This window comes from Molothrus ater, chromosome 26 (genome assembly GCF_012460135.2).
Source record: "Molothrus ater isolate BHLD 08-10-18 breed brown headed cowbird chromosome 26, BPBGC_Mater_1.1, whole genome shotgun sequence".
NCBI classification, from domain to species: domain Eukaryota; kingdom Metazoa; phylum Chordata; class Aves; order Passeriformes; family Icteridae; genus Molothrus; species Molothrus ater.
The window spans coordinates 4719073-4742356 of NC_050503.2; the positions used below are offsets into that span (position 1 = coordinate 4719073).

Here is a 23284-nt window from a genome sequence, read left to right on the forward strand (position 1 = left end):
CAAGAGGCCCCTGAGAGAAGCCTGCTCCAAGAGGAGGATGAGAGGCCGAGGGTTGGCGCTTGTGGGGGAGAGAGAGGCCAGGCTGGGGCCGCGGGGATGGCGCGGCCTGGGCTGGAACAAAGGAGCACGAGGCGCGGGAGGCCGCGGCACAGCCCGGCACAGCCCGGCACACCCCGTTTCCGTGCTCCCCTCCCCGCCCCCACGGCCTCCCCTCGGCACTGGAGCACAGCCAGCAGCGGGATGTGGTGCCCTCCCACATAGGGGACACGTAGGGGACAGGCAGGACAGGTCCCATCCTCCCTTGGAGCCGCCATGGACCCCAGGGATGAGCCACGGTCGCAGGAGCCGGGATGGGCTCCATGTCGGGGCACTCAGGCAGCCTGCAGCAGCCAGGCTTCATCTCCTGCCAGGGCTGGAGGCTCTGCCTCGACACAAAGTCATTGCTGGCCCTTGCAGATGTACTGGAGGATGAAGCTGAAGCCACTTCCTGCAGCCTGGGAGGGTTCTGGGATACTGGGCAGGAATTCCTCCCTGCCAGAGGTGCCCAACAGAGTTGTTCACCACTGCTGACCCAGCTCGTCCCACAGCAGGGACAGACAGGTCCCAGCCCCCCGGTTCCTGCACTGGCAGGATGTTCTGTGGGGTGGAATATCCCTCTGGCCTCTCCTGGCCATGCTCCCACCCAGCTCCTTGTGCCCCTGCTCGCTGGCAGAGCACGGGAAACTGAAAAGTCCTTGATTTGGAGGGCAGGTGCTGGGGAGCCCCGGTGAGTGCTGGAAGGGGAGCAGGAGTGGCTCACCTCGAGCAGGCACAGGAGACAGGAGGGTCCTGCTGGGCTGATGCAGAGGGAGGGCAGCAGAGACCTGCAGCAGGTCCTGGCCCAGGAGAGTGCTCTGAAGGCCTGGGGGCACCAGGAAGGTTGGTGGGCTTTGCACAGCAGTGAATGACAATGACCCAGAGCTGGCCCCTCCGTGGGCCCTGCAGAGCTGCCCAGGCAGCTCTGGGAGCCCAAGGGCTTCGCTTACCTGAGGAACAGAACCAGAGCTCCTCATGCCCCAGCCCTGAATCATCATTCTCATCCCTTCTCGTGCCTGTGCCTGCCCCAGGGGAGATGACAAGGGGAAGGTGACCATGGCATGGTGGCAGGTTACTCATGCACTGGGAGAGCAGCAGGATGATTTCCGCTGCAGCGGATGAACACTTGCAGGGGGAACTCCAGTGTCACATGTGGCCTCTGGGCCCCAGAGGGACAATGCTGAGCTGTGACACACCTCAGAGCAGGGAAAGGAATGGCTCCCAACACAGGGGTCTGACCCTCCAAATCCCACGCACACCTGCAGGTTTGCACTCAACAGAAACCCCAGCAGGACGGGACAAGTGAGAAGCTCGAGGCTGAGGCCTCGTCCCCAGGCAGAGCCAGGAGGCAGCTGAAGGAGCCAGGAGGCAGCTGAATGAGCAGGCCTGAGGGACAGGGGCTCCTGGCCCCCACGGGAGCAGCAGGTGGGGTTCACACCTGAAGGATCCTGCCCTGGGTCTGGATGCTGCAGCTTTGCTCAGGGCTGCACGGGGCTCCCAACCAACACAGCTCCTCTCCCTTCCCCAAACGTGTTTCTCCACTTCCTCCCACGCCCTTCCCACCCCACCAAACCTCTTATGATGATTTTATCTTGGATTTAGATCTGTGGCTTTCATACAGCACCAAGGGTCACAGTAGCAAATTGTGCAAAGCTTTGCTCTGACACTGCAATCTCCCAAATCCAGTGTCCTGACCCTGCAGGCAGCTCTGCCACCAGCAGGAAATCCCAGCACTGACATTTTACCCTAATATCAAAGCCACTCATTAGATATTAAACACTGCCTGGTTAATTTTAATTACTGGCTATCACTTCTCCCATTCCCCTGTGCCCCACCACAGCCATATGGGTTGTATCATGCAGACAGTGCTGTTGCACTCACTTAGGGGATGAAATAAAACCTGTCCCATGAGACTTTCACCATCCCCACAGCACTGACCCGCTGGGGCACCTCACACCCAGGAACCACCTGGCAGCTGGAGCACTGACACCTTACCTGAGGATGCAGCACCGGCCATGGCAGGCCAACACTCCAAAATACACAGGACTCGTTTCTTGATTCCTGGTTCCTGTAAAAAAAAACTTCATTCCATCAACTCTTCACAGGACAAGAACAATTTTTATTTCCCTTACAAACGTCACAATTGCTGGCTTCAGTTTTAGTACAAGATATCAAACACTTCAGAACTGCATCAAAAATTTAAGGTCCTTCCCACCCAGGCCATTCTGGATCCTGTGACTCTGTGACAGGCTCCCCGGTGGTGATGGAATATGGAGCTTGTGTCACATAGACAAATGCACAAGGGCTGTTTCCAGCGGTGCAGGTGATCAAACAAGAGGCAAAAGCCACAATTTGTAGCTGGAGAGGCTCCGAGTGGACACTGGGAGCAGCTTCTCCATTAATGCAACATCCAGACCCAATGGGTCCAGCAGCCAGAGAGGCTGTGGGACATCTCCATCCCTGGGAGGTTCCCAGACTCAGCCAGGTCCCAGCTCCCAGGACCTCCTGAGCTCCAGAGGCCTTTCCAGCCAGCCTCAGGGTGAGGATTCCTTCCAGCCCCAAAGCTCAGGAGTGACAATTCTCTACATTTTTGTCAGCTTAACAGCACATTTTTCAAAAACCACTGGCACCCCCCTGCCTGAATGGCAATACAGAACCAGAGCCAAGGTCTCCTGCATCCAGAGGCCCAAAACAAGGTGACTCAATCACTGTAATAGTGTTAGAAGACTTCAGATAATTTTTACCTGTGCCTCAGTTTCCTCCCCCGCTGATCTTGGAAACAGACAACAGGAAGCTTAATTGATGTTTTCAAACCAGTTTTTGAGAGCTGAAGATGAAAAGGCACAAATAGAAAAGAAAAGCATTGACTGGAGTTTTCAGTATTTGTTATAGCTGTTAAAAAGCCCTGAGCTCCCTGGAGTCCTGCACTGCTGGGCCCTCTGCAAGGATAGAAACATAAATTAACTCCTACCCTGAAAATCCCAGCAAACAGGAGAAGCAAAAGTTTCATCATCAGGTGTCTGCAGGGCCTGGCAAGGGCTGAGGTGGGAGAGCACTTCTGGCTCCTCAGGGAGGCACAGCAGCCCCCACGTGGGGAGGGGGAGCTTTGCCAAGAAAACATCAGGATGATGATGATGATGATGATGGTTCACACCACAAACAGCACGTCCTGCTTCCCTGGGACTTGGTGACAACAGCTGTGACCCCTGCAAGGAGCAGCCCCGGGGCTGGGGGACAGACAGGGGCTCATTCCTGTTCCAGCACCCCGTTTCCAGTGCTTGGCCTCCACGAGCAGCTCCTTGCAGGAGCAGCCTTCGGGCACGGGGGGATTGTTGGGGTGGCTGTGCAGGGCCAGGGGGTCCCAGCTCAGGGTGTTCCACCATCCCATGGCCCCAAAGCCAAAGCACCAGGGCATGGGACACCCTCTGACAGATCCCCTGCACACCCCGCCAGGCCCGTCCCTCCTGGGGGGACAAACAGCAGCTCCCAGCACCCACCATGACCCCGAGGGGACCCCTGGCCCCTCACCTGCAGCCCCACCCCGCTGAGCTCCCCCGCCATTGGCCAGGCCGGCTCCGGATTCCATCAGCCCCGCGCTGCCAATCACCCTGCGGGGTATTTAAGTGGGGCGGCGCCCCGCGCTCCCAGTCTCACCAGTGCTCCCAGTACCAGCGGTGCCGGGCGTGGAGGAGGCAGGTAAGGCTGGGCTGGGGGGCTCTGTGCCTTGTGTGGGGGCTTGGGGTGACTGCCCAGAGGCTCTGCAGCCCTGGCCAGGGCAGAGGCTGGGTGGCCCCGGCTCGGTCCCCGCAGGAGCTGTGGCTCAGAGCTCCCTGGTGGCACCTGGTGTGCCGTAGGGCCCTTCCAGCACCCTGGCAGGGCAGGAGCTGGGTGCTTGTCCCTGCTTTTTCTGTGCGTGGGGGGGGCTTTGCTCTCTGAGGCCAAAGGTGACATTTTCTGGTGTTGTGATGTGTCTGCCTTGGGTAACGGCTGAGAGGCTTGGGGGGTGGAACCAGGTGATCCTTTCCAATTCAGACCATTCCCTAAAGGCTCCTTCCCAGCCCTGAGACGATTCCTTGGTTACTCTGTGGATCTCTGACCTGCGATAGAGCAGTTTGGGGTTTAAAAGCTGCGTCCTGCTTCTTGCTTGCTGCGGATCTCAGCTGGGGGGTCCACAGGAGGTGACTCCCACCAGTCACCTGCACAGCGTTGTGTTTGGGGATGGTGGGGACGAGGTGGATGCTCCAGGGGCAGGTGACCAGCCCGGCATTCCCTTCCTGTGACAGCGCTGCCAGCCCTGCCCGGGGCTGTTTCTCGTGATCCTTTGGTGGAGGCACGGGAGCTGAGTGACGAGAGAGCTCCTGCTCAGGAGCACCCTGTACCTGCAGGGCTCTGCCAGCCCCCAGAGGGAGCTTTGGCAAACTGGATTAGTGTTTCTCAAGACTAACGAGGCTTTAAATGTGGTCATGACTACCCCGAGCTGTGGATGGCTGGGAAAGATTTCAGCTTCTGTAGCTGGTTCTGCTGAAAATTCCAGATGGGAATGTGCTGAGCTGCTTGCTCTGCAAGTTACAGCTGCCAGATGAAACCAAGAACTCTGTCCTCATGGAAAGATTGGGAAGCCCTGAGAAGTTGTTTCAGTTAAAACTTCCTCTCCTCTTTCCTAAACTATCTCTGTTCCAGGCAGTTGCTGACCCAGTGGTGGCCATTGGCTGGTGTTTAATTTCTGCTGGAGGTGTGTGGGGGAAGCCCTGCATCCATCAGCAAGGGTGGCTTTGATCTTTGAGGTTTCCTAGTGCTGCTGGTTTATCCAGAAAGGTGAGATGGGCACCTCTGCCAGCCCTCGAAACTACTGTCCTCAGGTCAAAGCTGGGAATCGTTTGATCTTCCTCCTAAAACTAATTCTGTCCTCAAAGCATTTGCAGCCCATTCCCCACAGACACCCCATGACCCAGTTCTGCATTTTTGGGAACCGGGTATCAGTGGCAAATCTCGAAAAGAATGTAAATAGGTGCTTTAAGCACAATTGAATTCCTGTGCCCTGATTAGCCCTCCCTGCTCACATCTAAAGCACTAAATTTAGCTTTGTTTTCCTCAGTGGTCATTAAGGAATTGCCAGTTAGGCCCCTGAACCAGCCATGCTGGCTGTGGCTCAGTTTATCTCCCAAGGTGAAATCCCTTGGAAGGGGGAGAAGCTTCCTGAACATGAAGATGCTACAGGAGCCCACACCAGCAGCCTGTTTGTTCTCATGGAGCTGAGCTGCTTCCTGCAGGGAAACCTCCCAGCCAAGGGGAGTGAAGAACCAGTTTTACATGAACTGGTCACTGCCAGTGCCAGAAATCAGGGAGGCAGCCCTTGTTCCTTCACTGACTCCAAATGGGCAATGATCAGGAGTTCAGCTCCTGAAACCAGAAAATCTCTTGACCTTGATGCCAGAAAAGAGCACTGAAGTTTCATTGTTCTGAAACCACCTGTTTCAAGAGCTTTCTCCAGCAGTGACCTAATATTTCAGATGTAGCAATGGTGTGAAGTCATCTGATCATCACTTTCATATGAAGGAAACCACAACCAAAACAAAGTGCTGCTGTTTCTGTTCCTCTGCCCGCTGGGATTTCCACTCCCAACCCTCCTGGCTTGGCTGTGGCTTCTCCAAAGGATTCAGAACCACCTGACCCAGAGTTGCCAAGCACTGGGCTTTCCTGCAATCTCTGAAGCAGAGCAAGGGTTGCTCAGCACTTCTGCAGGGAGAGAGAAAAGAAAACCATGCTGTGGAGATCTGCCCACACTGCAAATCTGGGTGTTGCAAAACATGGATTTCTCCTCCACAGTGGAGAACAAACCTTGTTCCAGCATGACTGTGCTGAAGGATTGTCCCTGGCAGGCTGCATCCATAATTAACACGGGATCCCTGTACTTCAGAGGTTGATCCAACCTTACAGCAGTTTTTACATCAGCCAAGAAGTTACTCCTGAATTGTTCTAACCAGAGTCCTCCCCTCTTCCCTTTGCTGCTCTCTCTGTGCTGGCCTTGACACCAAGGCCACCACACTGTCAAACTCCACAGTCTGAGCTTTTTGCACCTGTCCAGAAGTAAAATAACCGAGCAAAGGGGTTGTTTGTGATGGTGTTGAAAGAGCTGTGCTTTGCCCCCAAGTCAGCCCTGCAAGGCTCCGAAGAAATAACAAACCTGCCCTGAGGCAGAGCAGGAGGGGCAGCCACTGACAGCAACCCTGTGGACTTTGGGACTCAGATTTCATATTCAGCCTTGCTTCCTTTGCAGCAGCTTTTTACAACTTCTCCCAGCCTGGTGAAGATCCAGTGGTGGTTTTGCTGTGCAGATAAATGGGGAGGGCTCCCAGAGGAGCACTGGCTCCCAGCTTCTCACTGGGGAGGCTGGAGGTGACAACTTGTGTGACACTTTTGCTATAGGCATGGGGCACTTGGCATCCCTGCCCTGCTCAAAGCTCACTGAATTCTGCCTGATTCAGTGGTTATTGCAGCAATATTTGGTGTTTTGCCAAGTCACCTCCTGAGGTGTCCCTGGCCAGTGGCAGAGCCCAGTCCAGGGCTCACAAATGCTGGTTTCACTGCTTCTCTCCATCTCTCTGTTCCTGTTTCTCAGCAAAATCAAAACCTTGCATGAGGCAAAGAACACAAGAAACGGGACAATGGGCTCCACCACAACTCAGATGGAAAGGTTTTTGGGAAGAGTCTGCCAGTGAGCCTGGAGCAGTGCGTGGCTTGGAAATCCAGTTCGGGAGGAATTCTGGTTTGAGGGTTTTCCACTGGAAAATGTCATAGCAAGTCTAAGAATAGGAGTTAACTGGCAAAGGAGAGAAAAGCAGACTCTGTCCCAAAGAACAAATGTGCTGAAATCCCTGCTGTGCCTGGCTAAGGCTCAGAGTAAAGCTGGGTTTATTACCAATACAGGAGTGACCAGATACCACAGGAGATCTGTGCTAGGGAACCAATACCCGTTTGGATTATTGCAACATTTTATACTTCTTCAATCCCATTGTGTCATGAGAATGTCTCTGAGCCTGGGTTTCACAGGAAGTGAGATTTCCTGCCTTGCTGGTCAGTAGGATGTGAAGGCAAGTCTCCAGGTAGCCATGGAATGCTGCAGCTGGGAATCCTGGCTCACCCTCCAGGGAGAACTCCACAGGATTTTCATGTCCTTCCCAGACTGGCTCTATTGTTATATTTTCTCTCCCCTGCCCAGCTGAGGAGGGGGGTGATGGAGTTGTTTTCGTGGGTACCTGATGTCCTGGCAGGGTCATCCCACCCCACAGAGAAAACACAAGAAAGATAAAATAGTTCTCACCTATTTCTAACCTGACCCTTCCTGGGATCAGCTGAATGTTGGACCCCAGCTTTGTTGCTCTCTGCTTTTCCCCTGTTCTGGCAGGATTTTATTTCTTTGGAGGCAATGAAGTTGTGCTCATGATAATCTTGTTTTTCCTTCCAGCTGCAGCTAAAATCAGTATGGCCTCAGGAAAGACCCCAACCCCAGACCTGCTGAAGGCTGAGGAGCAGCAGACTGTGGTAGGTGCCAGGGCACCCACAGCAGTTAAATCACCCTCTGGCATGTACTGGCAAACCTCTGCCAGCACCCCAAAACCAGGCTGGGGGGACAGATTAGCCCAATGAAGCTGTGGCCAAATCAAAACCCCCTCAGTACAGAAGGTAATTGTTTTGCTCAAGAGACAACTTCAGGGCTGGCCAAATGATGCAGGTATTTCTGAAACAGGAGCTGTTACAGGTCCTGCTTCCACACCTGCTTTGGTGCTGAAATCGGTGTGACTCAGAATTCACCAGCTCAGAGTTCAGAGTTCTTAACCCTGGTGTGTTGGAGGCCTCTGGATGAGTAGAAGGATGAGGAGATGGATTTGCTGGGACCTTTCTGGACAGACACATGGCTGTGGTCACCCACCAGCTTGGGCTGGGCTCTAATGTCAGGGTTTCTCTTGGGTTTAGAGCGCTGTCAATCGAGTCACCAGCCTGCCCTTGCTCAATTCTGCCTTCAACCTGGTCTCCTCTGCCTACAACCAGACCAAGGAGTCCCACCCCTGCCTCAGTGGTGTGTGCAGCGTGGCCGAGACCGTGGCTGCCGTGGCTGTGGGCAGCGTGGTCGGAGGGGCACAGCCCATCCTGAGCCAGCTCGAGCCACAGAGTAAGTGCAGGGCTGGGGGACCCTGGGGACAGGAGGGAGGGGAGGTTCAGGTGCCTGTCAGGTGATGCCACCTCCCACAGCACCTTCTCCTCTGCACTGGGCCTCCCACCCAGCAGCTCCTGGACACTGGACTGCCTGGGAATGAAACTGTTTGCAGCAGAAGCAGAGTTTAATTTCTTGAGGTTACTGAATAGTAACTCCCTGCTCACTGGCTCTCACTGCAAGTTCTGACCATCCCAGGGAGGAGCTGTGTCAGTCTGGAACAGAGCTCAGTCTGGCTTATCCCAACGCTTTTCAACCCTTTAAACCCAATTTCCTACCCACCTAGGGCAGGTGCTACAGTGCAGTTGGATTAAAGTCTGCTGTTAGAAAGGTGGGAAGGCAAAATGGAGACTATTTGAACCTGCTGAATTTTAGGGTTTGTTCACTTTTAACAAGGTGCCCACACACATCCCGCCCTAGAATGGGGATTTATTTTTCTGGGCTTTGTTTTCATGAGTCTATCCTGAACTGGCCATTGTAGGGTCAAAAACCCATCCCCAAATGTAAGAACAAACAGGTGCCTGTTGTCTCTTCCAGTTGCTCTTGTGAATGAATATGCCTGTAAAGGTCTGGATCAGCTGGAGGAGAACTTGCCCTTCCTGCAGCAGCCAGCAGACAAGGTAAGGAAAGGCTTTTCCTGGGGAAGCCATGGCTTGGTGGAACTGCTATGGGTACAGAAGAATATGAGGAAATAAATAAAGCTCAGCAGCAGGGAAAGCTAGAGAGGTGCTCTCAGCATGCAGGAGTGAACATGTCCATGTCAGTACAGATGTGCTCACCTTCCTGGCCATCCCACACACTGCAAGCACAACTAACCCAAGTGGAAAAGCTTTGTCAGGGAGGGAAAACATATTTTGGAACAACAACCAAAAAATCTTTCTCTGCCTCTCCCTGGTGCAGGTGATCTCAGACACCAAGCAGCTGGTGGCCACCAAAGTGACATCTGCTATGGATGCTGCCTGCGAGGCCAAGGAAGCAGTGGCTGACAAAGTCACTGAAGCTGTGGACCTCACCAAAAACGTTGTTGGGGACAGTGTCAAGCTGACCAGGTCTGTGGTCACCTCCACTGTCAGCAGTGCTGTGGAGGCTGCCCAGGGGGCCAAGGAGCTGGTGACCAGCAAGGTGACAGAGGCTGTGGATGTCACCAAGCACATGGTGGAGGACAGTGTTGACAGGACCAAGTCTGCAGTTGCTTCTACAATTGTCAATGCAGTGGAGGCTGCCCAGGGGGCCAAGGAGCTGGTGACCAGCAAGGTGACAGAGGCTGTAGACCTCAGTAAGCACCTTGTGGAGGACAGTGTTGACAGGACCAAGTCTGCTGTGACTTCCACCATCACTGCAGCTGTGGGGGCTGCCCAGGGAGCTAAGGAGCTGGTGACCAACAAGGTGACAGATGCTGTGGACAAGGTCACCAAAGTCGTGGATGTCACCAAGCACATGGTGGAGGACAGTGTTGACCTGACCAAGTCTACAGTTGCTTCCACAATTGTCAGTGCTGTGGAGGCTGCTCAAGGGGCCAAGGAGCTGGTGACAGACAAGGTGACCAAGGCAGTGGACCTCAGTAAACACATGGTAGAAGACAGTGTTGACCTGACCAAGTCTGCAGTTGCCTCTACAATTGTCAATGCTGTGGAAGCTGCCCAGGGTGCCAAGGAGCTGGTGACCAACAAGGTGACAGAGGCTGTGGATGTCACCAAGCACACGGTGGAGGACAGCATTGACAGGACCAAGTCTGCTGTTGTTTCCACCATCAGTGCAGCTGTGGGGGCTGCCCAGGGGGCCAAGGACCTGGTGGCCAACAAGGTGACCGAGGCAGTGGACCTGACCAAAGGGGCTGTTCAAGACAGCGTTGAGAAGACCAAATCTGTGGTCACCTCTACGGTCAGTACAGCTCTGGATGCTGCCTACGGCACCATCACCAGCAAGATCAACACAGCCCTGGAGCAGGGCAGGGAGGTTCTCCAGGAGGGCGTGGAGATGACCAACTCAGTGGTGACCAACAGCATAAGCAAAGCCAAGGCAGTGAGCCAGGCAGTGGCTGGAGGTGTGGAATCTGTCCTGGGAATGTCAGAAGATCTGGTGGATCATTACCTCCCAATGACCGAGGAAGAGCTAGGTAAGAAACTATGTACCTGGCGCTTGTAGATGCAAGTCCTTTCCCATGTGAGCAGAGAGCACCTGACACAGCAAGACTCAGCTTCTGAAGCAGACAGGTGCTCTTAATTTGTCACCAAGTTGCTGGCTGTCAACACCAAATTGCCACATGGCATGGGACAGAGTTCAAGCATTTGCTGGCTGGTCCTTGTCCACCAGCCTCAAAGTAAATAAATATATGGGTTCATGCTTCAACCTCTCCATCAAGTCTGCTTACCTGAAGATTGAGCAGGGACTAACCTGCCTTTAGCACATGAGCAACTACAAACCTCCTGCTCCCACACAAGCTTCAGCCTTCATGTTTTCCAATGGGTGATCCCACCCCTCCGAGCTGGCAGTGAGCCTGGCTGCACTGTGTTCTTGTTTCCTCCAGGTAAACTGGCCACCATGGTGCAGGGCTTTGGCGTGGCCTCGGTGGAGGAGCAGAAGAGGCAGAGGAGTTACTTTGTGCGCCTGGGCTCGCTGTCGGGCCGGGTGCGGCACCGAGCCTACCAGCACTCCCTGGCCAAGCTGCAGGGCTTCAGGCACCGCACCCAGGACCCCCTGTCACGGCTGCAGCTGGCAATAAAACTGGTACCAACATGCTTTGCCCTCCTTCCTCCTGTCTGTAGCCTTTCCTGCCCTGCTATCCAGCTGGAAGCTCTTCCTCCATCCCCCACCAGCTCCGTGCCACCTTGGATCCTTCCCTGGCAGGGAAGAGCTTGTGCCTCTCTGTGCGTGCTTGCAGTACAACCTTTCCTCTCATTTTTCCCATCAGATTGAATCTGTGAAACAGGAGGTCGGCCAGAAGCTGCTGGAGGGGCAGCAGAAGCTCCATCAGCTGTGGGTGGACTGGAGCCTGACGCAGCCCAAAGGAAACCAAGTCAGAACGGCGTGCCAGGCAGAGGTACCCGGCAGTGCACGGAGCAGCCCCGCGGGGCCGGGCCCTCCCGAGCCGGCCCTGAGCTCTTCTCTCCCGGCAGGTGGAGCCGCGCACTCTGGCCATGCTGAGGATCCTCACCCAGCAGCTGCAGCCCGCCTACCACCGCCTCAAGCTCAGCATCCACGGCCTCCCCAGCAGCATCCAGGAAGCAGTGTCTCGGGCCGCTCGACACATCCACAAGCTCCACAGCTCTTTCTCCAGGGCCGGGTCCTTCCAGGACCTCTCCAGAACCACCCTGGCCCGCAGCCAGGACCGCGTGGCAGAGGCCCGCAGGTCCCTGGATGTCCTCTTTGAGTATGTCACTCACAACACCCCTCTGAACTGGATTGTGGGGCCCTTCAGGGCCATGGCCAAGGTGGCACAGGACAGCAGAAGGCACAAGAAGGAAGAGATGAGGAGTGATAGAAAATTACCCAAGTTGGAAAAGGCTCCGCTATCACAGGAGGTGAAAAAGGCACCTGAAGAGCCAAAGGGAACCAACAGGCTCTCAGAAAAATGGTATGAAGTGCTAGAGAAGCTGGAGGAGAAGGCAGGGAAGGACACAGAGGTGGCCCTGGCTGCAAAGGAGATAAAAACCAGTGCAGCAAAGGAAGATCTCTGATAAATCCCAGCTCTTCTGGCCAAGGCTACTTGGCTAGAACAGCACTGGATCTTCTAATTGTGTGCCCACTTGTGCCATGAGTGCCTCTGCTGTCTGAATTTAGAGTCAGATGTAGTTGTAAGGAGGTCTGATAACCAAGGTGGGGAGATTCTGAATCTTGATTTACTGTTTTTAAATCCAACTGCTGTGCTGAAAGGGGAGATGGGACCTGCACTGCAGCTTTTTAACTCAGCCCAGCTGTAGCTGTGAGTGCCTAAGTCCTGCTGAGACAAGTTGTGGGAGAGAAGTGATCTCAATTTATTTTTAATGCTGGATTTGTTTTTAATTTGCCCAAGCTGTGGAACTCTTGAGAAGATGCTATGCTTGACTTTGATACCATCTCCCACCTTCTCCACATTTAAAAATACAGGTTCAGACACAACTTCCTTTGTGCCTGTTGTACTTCTGGGGAGGCTCGGCCCTGCAGCACATCTGGCACAGCTGGGGGCAAGGAGCTGCTTCTCAAGAAGAGATTTCTCTTCATGGATCAGCCAAACTCTTCTTCCTTCATGGAGAAGCACTCAGCAGTGTGTGGTTTACTTTAATCATCCTTCTAATTTCTGTGAATGACTTCAGGGATTATCTGTGAGTAACTCCATGTGTGAAACACTTCACAGCCATTAAATGAGGCAGCTTTTCCCAGGAGTTACTCTGCCATGGGATTAGGATATCCTGTTATTAAAATAGGGGGGATTTTAATCCAGGTGCTGGTTCTTTCCCAGAAAATGCTACTTTGTAATAATTTCTAATGTAACTTATTCTGGTAACTGTTCCTGGCATTGTCCGTGTGCCAGGGCGGGTGAGCAGACACTGGAATAAAGCGTGACCTGTGTTCAAAAACCATGTGGGTTTGTGTGTACCTAAAGCTGCAGCGTTGTGTTCTCCCCTTACCTGAGCTGTGCTGAAGCTTTGCCTTTACCAAATCTTGTCCCTGGCCAGCTTGTCTGCCTTTAGCAGGTCCCATGCTTTCTTAAGCAGAAAAACACCTTAATCCTTTTGTCTCCCTGACTTCTGTACTGCCGAGGCTCAGGTGCGTCTATCCATACCCCACTGTTCCTCCTCACCCCTGGATCCTGGCCTGTGCATTGCTCGTCCGTATTCCAGCACTGCCCGCAGGGGAAGGTCGGTCCCTGCCTGTCCCCAGCGCTCTGTGTCACCTCCGGCTGCCCATGCGGCGGACAGCGGAAGGTGCGGGTGGCTCACCCGGCCAGGGCCCTCGTGCCCGAGCAGTTCCCGAGCCCGGGCTGTGCCCGCCCGGTGCCCTCCCGGTGCCCGGTTCCTGCTCCGCCCCGCTCTGCCCCGCCCGCGCTCATCGGCCCGCGCTGCTTCCGCCTGTCCCGGGCCCCGGCCGCAGGTAGGCTGCTCCCCTCCTTCCCCTCCATTCCCGGCTGCTCCCCTCCTTCCCTCCATTCCCGGCTGCTCCCCTCCTTCCCCTCCCGCCTGACCCCTTCTTCCTCCCCGGGGCACGGGGCTCGCCCCGAGCGCTGCCCCGGCTCCAACTTCCTGCAGCCCGGCCGTGCCACTCCCGTGCCCATCGGGGGACACAGGGCAGGGCTGGCCCGGCCCCGGGAGGGCAATTGGGCAATTGCAGGCTTTTCATGAGACAGGAAAACAAAACTGAAATTGGGAAGTTTCTCTCTAGCTGAGAGTTATTTCGGGGCGTTTGCTGGGGTTGCCTTTAAATAGGGAAATGTTCTGCAGCGGGCTCAGGCAGCGCCTGGAGCAGTGTCCCAGCGGGACCCACTCCTCCCCTCCAGACACTCCTGTTGTTTAATTAAAATCCCATCAGAGGCCTGGGGTGAGTGCAGGGGCTCAGGGATCACCTGTGGATGGGGATATAAAGTCTCCCAATGAAAGGATGTGGAGCTGCTGGGACAGAGCCCAGAGGAGGCCATGGAGCTGCTCCAAGGGCTGGAGCCAGGCTGGGAGAGCTGGGGGTGCTCAGCTGGAGAAGGCTCCAGGGAGAGCTCAGAGGGACTGGGGACAAGGCCTGGAGGGACAGGACACAGGGAATGGCTCCCACTGCCAGAGGGCAGGGTTAGGTGGGATATTGGGAAGGAATTCTTTCCTGTGAATCTTCCCTGATAACACAGGTTATCGGCTGGGAAAGGGTTTCCTCTACACCCGTTTCATTCCTCGACTGCCATCACAAGGAGTCTGCAAGACCCCTGGAACCAGCTGCCTGAAGGAGACATTGGATTTACCTAAATATAGCATTATTTCATCAATTATCTTAAACCGGTTGTAATTAATGTGAAATGAATGCAAAGAATGTGCTCTCTTTGGTTAATCACAGAGTTGGAATAATGCACAGAGCACTGGCACAGCTGCAGGCACCGAACAGATGCAAAAACATTCGGGAGGTGTGAGAGAGAAGCTGTCAGCTCCAGAGCATCCCCCAGTGCCCACAGCACCCCTCTGAACGCTGTCCTCTGTTCTCCTCACAGACTGCCAGCGCTGAGAGGCCCCAGCTCCCAGCAGAGTCCCTGGGCACCGGAGGTTCGTGCGGTACAAGGAGCGTCAGCGGGGCACCCCCAGCCCCACAGGCTGCCAACCCTCTGCCATAAGATGCTTTTCCCATCCCTGCTCCAGTCCGTGCTCTGGGCCAGCAGCTGCTGAGATGGCACAGAGCGTTGAGCTGCAGCCCAGCTTCGAGGACGTGTTCAAGATCCTGTCCCAGACCCCAGCAGAGAAACTGCTGAGCCTCAAACTCAAACTGAAGTACCTGATACCTGGGCCCTGCAGCAAGTTACTGCAAGCCATGGTCCTGCTCACTCTGGGGCAAGAAACGGATGCAAGAATTTGTCTGGATGCCTTGAGGGACAACCGGGCAGCCCAGTACATCCAGCAGATCAAACTGGGCCCTGCAGGAGCGCAGGAAGATGGGGAGGATTTGCAGCCTCCCCAGCTGGATGCAGGGGCTGTGGCACTGCTGGCACAGGTGTACACAGTGCTGGCACAGGAACAGCTGTGCAGTCCTGAGGCCAGGGACAAAGCCTGCCACGCCAGCAAGGACACTCAGCGGGGGACACTGGACAACATCCCTGCCAAGGAACAGGACAAAGAGCGCTCTGCAGCCAGCGGGGGCTCAGGGGACAGCTTTGGGACACTGAGATCCCATGAGGACGCAGGATTTCCCCACACAGCCAGCTCCCACTGCATGCTGAGGAGCTCACCAGCGGAGATCAGAGGCAGCTCAGACCTTTCAGCTCCACGGACCCTGTGCTCTGTGGGGAGCTCCTCCCTGTCCAGCTGTTTGGAGATCAGTGCATCACCAACAGTTGCTTTTCACACCCAGCCCTCTGTCTCCGAGTGTGTCCCCTGGCCCAGCCGTGCTGCACACCCCAATGGGGACACAGAGAGCCACGGCCCACAGGAATCCAGCTGGGCCAGCACACCCAGCTCTGCCCCCGGGCAGGGCACAGCTGCTCAAGAGCCCCAGCCAGAGAAGGTTCTGCAGGTCAGTCCCTGTCACCCCACCCATCTCCCCATTCCTGAGACACCGCTGCCCTCGGAGCCTGCCCAAAGCAGTGACGTGTCCAGCACAGTGACAGAGCCTCACACACCAAGGGAAAAGCAGGGTGAAAAGCAGGATGAAAAGCAATTACCTGCTGATGCCCCTGACTCAAAGGCTGCAGTGGATACTGCCCCTGCCCTCGTGTCCATACAGGACTCCTACATTCCAGGAGGCATTTCCTGTAACTCTGATTCTACTTCAACCTGTTCCCTTCCTCCTCCTACTTATTCCTTCTCCTCAACTCTTCCTCCTCTTCAGGAATCTCCCTTCAAACTGTCATATCCCCCTCCCCTGCGTTCATCCCCCTCTCCAGCCAGGCCTCCTGCTCCCCCAGCCATGGATCCAGCAGAGCCAGATGGTGCCGAGTTCTTCACGTTTGTTGTCCTGCACGCCAGTGAAGATGAGCTTGTGGCCCACCAGGTCAAGCACCTGCTGGAGAGCATGGGGGTGTCCCCTGGTGCCACACTCAGTGAGGATTTCTTCATCGCCGGGCGCAGCCACATGATTTGCTTCCAGGAGGCCATGGAAAACTCCGCCTTCATCATCCTCCTGCTGACCAAGAACTTTCCCTGCAACCTGTGCCTGTACCAGGCAGACACTGCTCTGATGCAGTCCATCCTGGACCCCTCCAAGCGAGACTCAGTCATCCCATTTCTACCCAAGGCAAACGCCCTGGAGTGCAGCCAGATCCCCTGGACGCTCAGTGTGCTCGTCACCCTGAAAGAGAGCTCTCCTCTCTTCCCCAGGAATGTGCAGAAGACCTTTAACCCCAAGAAGATCAGCGAGAAGAAAGCCATGTGGGAGCAGCTGCAGAGAAGGAAGCTCCAGGAACGCTGGCAACAGCACCAAGCCCAGCAGAACCTGGCTGCCCTGAGCCTGGGCTCCCCTCCCTGGGTGCCTCCAGCAGCAGCACGGCCGTGGCCACCAGGGCCATCAGCCCAAGCCTGGTGTCGCCCTGCCCCCATGGACCCCCCTCCTGCTCAGAGGGGTCATCCCCCTTCCCAAGCACAGCTGCCCCCAGGCCACTACAACTTCACAGCGGGCCAGGCAGGGATGCCACCCCTCATCATCCACAACGCCCGCATGGTTCAGATCGGGAACCACAACGTGATGCAGGTGGAAACTGCCCCACCTGGGCCAGGGCACAGCCAGGAGCAACCCAGGAACAACCTCTGACCCGGGGCAGCCAAGTCAGAGGCAAAATTCATTTCAAATCCTGGATTACAGTGATTCTCCTGGGACTGGGACTATTACTCTATGCATCAAGAGTGCCATTTTCCTGAAGCACAAAAGAAAATTCTTCAATTTTTGTCAGAAAAAAAAGATGTAGTGATCTCTTGAAAATGTTTTTCCCCGTGCTTATTTCAAGTAACTGAGAAAATTATTTTCCTGATTGTCTGGAACTACTTGAAGATTTTATAAATAAATTTTAATTAATTTATTTGTGTTCTTCTGATTCTTTCCTGAAGAATTAGAAAAGGGGTAGTCAGGGACATATGGAAAACTATTCTGCATGTTGGCTGGAGGGGCTGGGAGATGGCACTGACCAAATGATTTGAGGGCCAATCTGCAAGGCATGCTTTGGGAAGCTGCCTTTAAGGAAAAAGCAGAATGAAAAACGAAAACCAGTGAGCAGAATAGTGCAGAAGGGTGGAGAAATCCAGGAATGGAGAGCAGGAGGGGTAATTCTGCAGGATCTGAGCCAGGGATGTACCAGGGTGGTACCTACTGAGCTTTAACACCAGGAGGGCACCTGGAGCAAAGCCCTTGCTGCTCCTCCCATGCTCCAGGCACAGCCATTTTCCTGATCGTCAGCAGAGGTCACCCCAAAGCCACCGAGAGGCTGGAACTGGGGCCCGGAGCCGGCTCAGCCTGTGCCAGGAGCAGGGCAGAGCTCCAGGCTCCTCAGGAGCCACTCCCAGCACACGTGGAGGCCCCTGGGATGAGAACAGGGAAGGGACCCCATTGCAGGTACCCCTGCAGGTCTGTGTGGGCTCCTCGGCTGTCCCAGCAGGGCCCAGGAGGATCCAAGCCCATCCCTGCCCTGTCAGGCCTCATTCCAGACTGCAGCCTTGGTCCAAGAGCCCTCTGAGCCCCAAGCCAACCCCTGAGTGAGACAGATGTTATTAAATCCTTGGAGGAGGCTCTGAGCTGCCCCCAGTTCCTGGCTTCCAGCTCTCAAAGATTGGATTTTAACTCTGCAGGACCCAGTGACGATGATGATGAACTCATCCACTCCTTCCAGAGCCTGCTGGCATCCTCCAAGTGCTCCAATTCCTTTGATTTTCCCGGTTTCTCTCCTCCAGAGCACCATTAAGAGTTGCTGTGTTAGTGCAGCTCCTGTCCCCTGCCGTTGGTGCAGGACAGTCCCTCCCCTTGGGAGCACTCCCACATCCCTCCCTTTCCAGCTCCTCTCCTACTATAAATAATCATGCAAAATTAGTCAGCTGGAAGCTGCTCCAGCTTGTAAACAAGCTCAGCACAGCCACATCCAGCGTGCTTGGATCACACACAGGGGAGGCAGAGCTGTGTCTGGGGTACAGGAGGCTCTGCAGCCACCACAGTGGAGAAAAAGCTCCTCTCTGTCCAAGAATTAACAAAATAATCACTGAAACATTGCCCTGCTCCTCACAACTCTGTGTTTTGCCCACATGGAGCTGGCCCTACACTCAATCAGGCCTGTTCAGTGTAATTACCCCTAAATCATGCAATGATTTCTTCCACCCTGTAATTACTATCAACATTTAATTGCTGGGGCTCTCTATGTAATTACAGATTATTTATGTGTTTAAAAAAAGTGAAGCCTTTTCCATCACACAGAATATTCTCCTCCTTGGGGCTCTTGCACCTGACTGGGTCCCCCAGCTCCCTGACCACAAGAGTTCCAGAGTTGCTCCTGCCTGGATTAACCCCCTTCCCTCCCACCTCTCTGGGTGCAGATGGAATTGCCCTGAGGCCACCTGGCTCCTGGCACCTGCCTGGCAGCTGCTCTCCCACACCTGGAGAGCACCTGCAGCACAGGAGGAATGGGAGAAGCACAGCCCCAGGCTCTACAGACACTGCTTAAATGGCATTTTTAGCACAAAGGCGCCATCCTTCAGCAAGAACTAAGGATGGAGCAATAGACAACAGGACAAACATTCAAATATTTTATCCACCCACCCTCCCTGAGGAAGACCAAGCAGTTTTGGGATCCAGGTCCCTGTGTGGAACTAACTCCAGTACCATTCATTCTGTTTTTACAATCCCTGATGGATTTGGGGTTGGAAACCAAACTGATGCCAGTGTCCCTCTTTCTGCTTGCTGTGTCCACTGTCCCACATGTGTAAGGCAGGTAATTCCTGAATCAACACAGATTCTCTCTTGTTTGATTTGCATCAAAATATAAGGCAAAACACAGAGGCAGAGGTGTCATTTCAGTGTCAGGGTTACTCTTTTCCAGGGGAAGTTTGCCAATGCAGCACAGATTGGTTTTTCACAGGAGTAACCATGAAATGAACCAATCACGCCTGTTTAATTGCAAACACCCCAGAAATCCATACATGTTTCCCATCCATGGGAAACAAACTGAAAATAGAGGAAAACACCTGAATGTAGAGGCTTATCAGGAAGAAGTCCAAGGCACTTGCATTCTAGCAGCCATTTTTTGTTTTATTATTTAAAGTTAAGAGCGCTCATCAGCTCACAAAGGAACAAATCCCATTCCTGCAGTTTAGTTCAGGTTTCAGCCAAAAGGAAAAAAAAAAAAAAAATAGAAGGCAGCTAAACTAACTCTGCACTTTACAGCTCAATTCAAGTTAAACCTCCTCGCTTTATAAATAAATGTTATAGTTAACACTGCAAAATGTACTGGCAGATCTACAATACCTCGAAGGGGCAGAGAGCGTGGTTATTGAGGCTGATAAATACAAGTAGAGAAGCTTCAGTAGCACAGAGAGCGAGGGTGGGGCCAGGGGTCTGCTCTCCCAGGTGGACCTTTCCCAGAGCTCCAGGCAGCTGCTCCCCCCTCAGCTGTGCTTCCCAGCCTGCTCAGGGCCAGGGAAGGAGCCACAGGCTGCCCATCACCGCCTGCACGAGGACAAACTGCTGGAAACTCTTTGTTTTCCACCATGGAGGGGGTCTGCTCATAGAGGCAAAAACCTGCCCTGAGACTACAGAGTTAAAAAGAAGGTGTGTGCAGATCCTCATCAAAGGAAGGAGCTTGCCCAAACAGCAGCCAGGTGAGATTTCAAATTCCACCTTGGAAGTAGCACCATCCTCAGTGAAGTTACAAAAAAAAAAAAAAAAAAAAAAGAAAAAAGAAAAAAAAGACTCAAAAGCCCAAACCAGCTGCTAAGAACCCACTGCATGAGGTTTCAGAATGGGGCAATAACAGAGCCCAAGCACATGATACTAAACTTCAGAAGGACAAGGAGGCACCTTAAACTTTCATTTCTTGCTTCTTCCTTCAGCCCACCCTGGTGCAAACCCACCACAGACACTCACTTGCTTTCATAACCCCCTCCAAGCACCTCCACACTGCAGGTACCTCCTGGCCTAAAGGGCTTGCAAGAGCTCAGCTTTGAAAATAGCTCAAAATGTGCTCTTTTGGCTCCCAAACCATCCACATTCACCCTTCCAACTCAATCCCTGCTGCCCTCTGGAGCCAAAGCACACACATGCTGGGAATGGAGCAAATGGGTGTGCCATGGACAAGCCGAGGGCCTGAACACCACATCAGGACTTTGTTCTTAAGTTTTTTCCTCCACATTCATAAACTACAACATCTATGGATGAAACTGTATAACCAGAACTGACCTTCCTCTATCTTACAGGATTGGAGAAGTCTTGCAGCATAGATAGGGCCTGGCTCTACGAGAGAAAAAACATCCCAGCTTTATGCACAATCATGAAATCTCAGGCCTTAAACACCATTTGCTACTTGGCCAACCAAGAGAGAGACAAACCCCATCCTCAGCACACCCAGCCCTGTGCCATCCCTGGGCAGAGCACAAGTCCCTCGGCTGTTGGGCACGGGCTGTCCCAAACCTGACAGGAGGGAGGGGAAGGGATTAACTGGAGGGTATCTCATTCCTCACTCACTTTCTATCTGTTGGGTGTGTGGGGTGGGAAGGGCCAGAGCACATGAGGGATGTGTAGCTGCTCCAAAGCTGAACACTGAGTTAATCCAGCACTAACGGGAGAGGCAGCAGGTCCCAGGGAATCTCCATTTCCTTCCTCCTCAGGACACGATGGTGGCATGGGGAAGGGCAGGGGCTGTGGCCTCTGTGGACAGAGTGCACTGGAGAGAGCTGGTACCTGAAGGTGACAACGAGGGACAGCCATGAGCTCTGGGGCCTCCTCCTCCCCTGCCCCGACACGCCAGCTGGGTGGTGACAGATGGGGACAAAGCTCAGCACAGCGACAGCCCTGGGCACTTTGGCACAGCCAGCCCGAGCCCTCCAGCTGCACAACCTCAGCAGGGTGGGACAGGCTGGGGACCATCGTGTCACGCCCTAGTGCAGCTCAATGAAGGCTTCCAGCTCCTCAGGGATGAATCCCTTGTAGGGAATCTTGTGCTTGTCCAGGGCGCGAGCAGCAAGGCACTGGAGGGTGATGTAGTTGAAGGGCTGCATGGTGCTCTTGGTGAGCAGCTTCTCGTCCAGCAGCTCGTAGGCCGTCTGCTTGAAGGCGTTGGTAGCGTCCATGTGCGCCCCGGCCTCCATCAGGGCGCTCATGATCAGCGGGCAGTTGTTGCGGGCGGCCACGTGCAGGGGGGTGTTGTTGTCATAGTCCCGGCTGTCCGGGTCCGCCCCGCACTCCAGCAGCAAGTTCACCACGTGCAGGGATGGGAATTTGCCCACGGGGTACCGCCCCACCGTCGTGGTGTCCTTGTCCACGGCCATGTGCAGGAGGGTGAAGCCGTTCTTGGCGCGGGGGCTGCACTTGAGCAGGCGGTAGATGGTCTGGCGCTTCTGGTGCTCCTGCTCCGGGGTGCACTCCACCTTCTCCAGCAGGAAAACCAGGTGCAGGATGATGGCCAAGGTCTTGGTGAACTGCGCCGAGTCGGCCACGGGGTCCTTGCCGTGCACCAGGGCCCTCTCCACCTCCCGGACCCCCTTGCTCAGCACCCCGATGAGGTCGGAGAAGCCCAGGTGGGTGGCTAAAGTGCCTTTGGAACGGTCCTGGAGCACGTAGGAGTAAAGCTCAGCAAAGGAAAGGAAACTGCTGGCAGTCATGGGGCTGAGGGGCTCCAGGTTGCCTTGCTGCATGTCCAGGGCGTACTTCCACAGGTTAATGCAGCGCTCGAAGTTGCCCGAGTCGGCGTAGACGGCGCCACGGTACCGGATGTAGTAGGAGGTGTCGGGGTGGGAAGGGCCCAGGATGCGCTCCCGGATCAGCAGCGCCTGCATGCGCATCTCGTCGGGGTCGGTGATCAGGGCTTCCAGCTCCTCCAGAGAGCTCACCTCCCGCGAGTAGTCGTAGGCCAGCACCAGCTGCCGGGGCTCGGGCTTAGGCAGGTACTTCCCGCCCTCGCAGCGCAGCTCCATCGCCCTGCGCCAGTATTTGTGGGCTCCCAACAGGTCTCGTTTCTTGTCCACAAACGTGGCACCCAGCAGCTCCAGCGCTTCCACGGCAGCCTCTCGAGTGCAGAACACGTTCGGGACCTCGTCCTGACTGGAAGCCGAAGCACCGCAGCCCTCACAGCCCTCTTCACTGCAGCCCCTCTGATGGCTCCCACCTGAGGCGCAGCTCCCACTCTGGCCCCCCGCAGCCTCGTCCTGCTGCAGCCCCCCCTGGATCAGGTACTCCACGATGTTGGTGTGGCCGGTGACGCTGGCGGCGAGCAGAGGAGTCATGCCATAGCCGTCCTTCTCCATGCGGGCCTTGGAGCGGAGCAGCAGCTGCAGGATCTCCAGGCTGCCCGACTCGGCGCAGTCGTGCAAGGCCGTGTTTCCCTTCACGCTGCGCCGGTTCACATCGGCCCCTTTCTCCAGCAAGTACCGGGCGATCTCGCGGTGCCCTTTGTAGCAGGAAATCATCAAGCACGTGTGGCCGTGCCGGTTGGCCACCTCCAGGTCGGCCCCGCGTTCGCCCACCAGGTACCGCACGATCTCCAGGTGCCCATCGAAGCAGGCGGCCCGCAGGGGGGTGGAGTTGGTCAGCGTGGTCTGGTTCACCGAGGCGCCGTGGTCCAGCAGGCTCCGCACCACGCCCAGGTGCCCCGCAGCCGAGGCCGCCCACAGCGGCGGGGCCCCCTCGATGGTCTCACCGTCGAAGCTGACGGAGCCGCCCTCCTCCACGCGGGCCCCGCAGTGATCCAGCAGGTACTCCACCACCTCCAGGTGCCCGTGCCGGGCCGCGATCAGCAGCGGGGTGCTGCCGGCCCCGGGGCCGCCTCCGCCGCCGGGCCCCGCCGTCAGTGCCTCCAGCTCCTCCCGGCTGCGGCTGCCCAGCAGCTTCTGCAGCAGCTTCAGCTTCCCGTCGCGGGCCGCATTGTACACGGCCGTGCGCAGGTCCATGGCGCCAGCGGCCGCCTCCAGGCCATTGACCGGCGGCGGCGGCGCGGCCCCAGCGCGGCGCGGGGCGGGCGGGGGGCGGCAGGACCCCCCTGCCCTCAGTACGGCGGGACCTTCACCGCCCGGGCCCGGCCGCCATCTCAGGCTGCGCCGCGGAACAAAATGGCGCCGCGCGGGGCGGAGCGGGACGCGCGGTGGATGATGGGAATTGTAGTCCCGGGAGCGGCGCTGTTCGCCCAACGCCGCACCGTGCGCACTCTGTTTC

At 55.5% G+C, this 23284-nt stretch overlaps 3 protein-coding genes across 3 annotated transcripts; 2 read left to right on the top strand and 1 right to left on the bottom strand.

Annotated features, from left to right (window-relative positions):
- Positions 1–7557: 7557 nt before the first annotated feature.
- On the top strand, positions 7558–14464 carry LOC118697174 (perilipin-3-like). Its single transcript, XM_036399703.1, has 11 exons — positions 7558–7617; positions 8050–8245; positions 8825–8907; positions 9188–9712; positions 10064–10177; positions 10307–10403; positions 10815–11014; positions 11199–11327; positions 11404–11910; positions 13186–13357; positions 14451–14464. Exons 1-11 carry the CDS (start codon positions 7558–7560, stop codon positions 14462–14464), a joined length of 2097 nt encoding a protein of 698 aa, XP_036255596.1.
- A 285-nt stretch (positions 14465–14749) lies between these two features.
- TICAM1 (TIR domain containing adaptor molecule 1) lies at positions 14750–16961 on the top strand. The gene has a single exon (XM_036399425.1). It carries the CDS (start codon positions 14765–14767, stop codon positions 16694–16696), a length of 1932 nt encoding a protein of 643 aa, XP_036255318.1. The 5' UTR covers positions 14750–14764; the 3' UTR covers positions 16697–16961.
- Positions 16962–19150: 2189 nt separating this feature from the next.
- Positions 19151–23170, bottom strand: FEM1A (fem-1 homolog A). The gene has a single exon (XM_036399426.2). The coding sequence runs from the start codon at positions 23020–23022 to the stop codon at positions 21016–21018; it is 2007 nt and encodes a 668-aa protein (XP_036255319.1). The 5' UTR covers positions 23023–23170; the 3' UTR covers positions 19151–21015.
- Between the last annotated feature and the right edge of the window lie 114 nt (positions 23171–23284).

Bases quoted from the DNA above. Each gene is read 5' to 3' on its own strand.
- LOC118697174 (XM_036399703.1), top strand. From the start codon at position 7,558: ATGGCCTCAGGAAAGACCCCAACCCCAGACCTGCTGAAGGCTGAGGAG. The intron at 8,246-8,824 runs GTAAGTGCAGGG...TGTCTCTTCCAG, and splicing joins GAGCCAGCTCGAGCCACAGA to TTGCTCTTGTGAATGAATAT. The intron at 11,911-13,185 runs GTGGCCCTGGCT...TGCGGCGGACAG, and splicing joins AGGCAGGGAAGGACACAGAG to CGGAAGGTGCGGGTGGCTCA.
- TICAM1 (XM_036399425.1), top strand. From the start codon at position 14,765: ATGGTCCTGCTCACTCTGGGGCAAGAAACGGATGCAAGAATTTGTCTG.
- FEM1A (XM_036399426.2), bottom strand. From the start codon at position 23,022: ATGGACCTGCGCACGGCCGTGTACAATGCGGCCCGCGACGGGAAGCTG.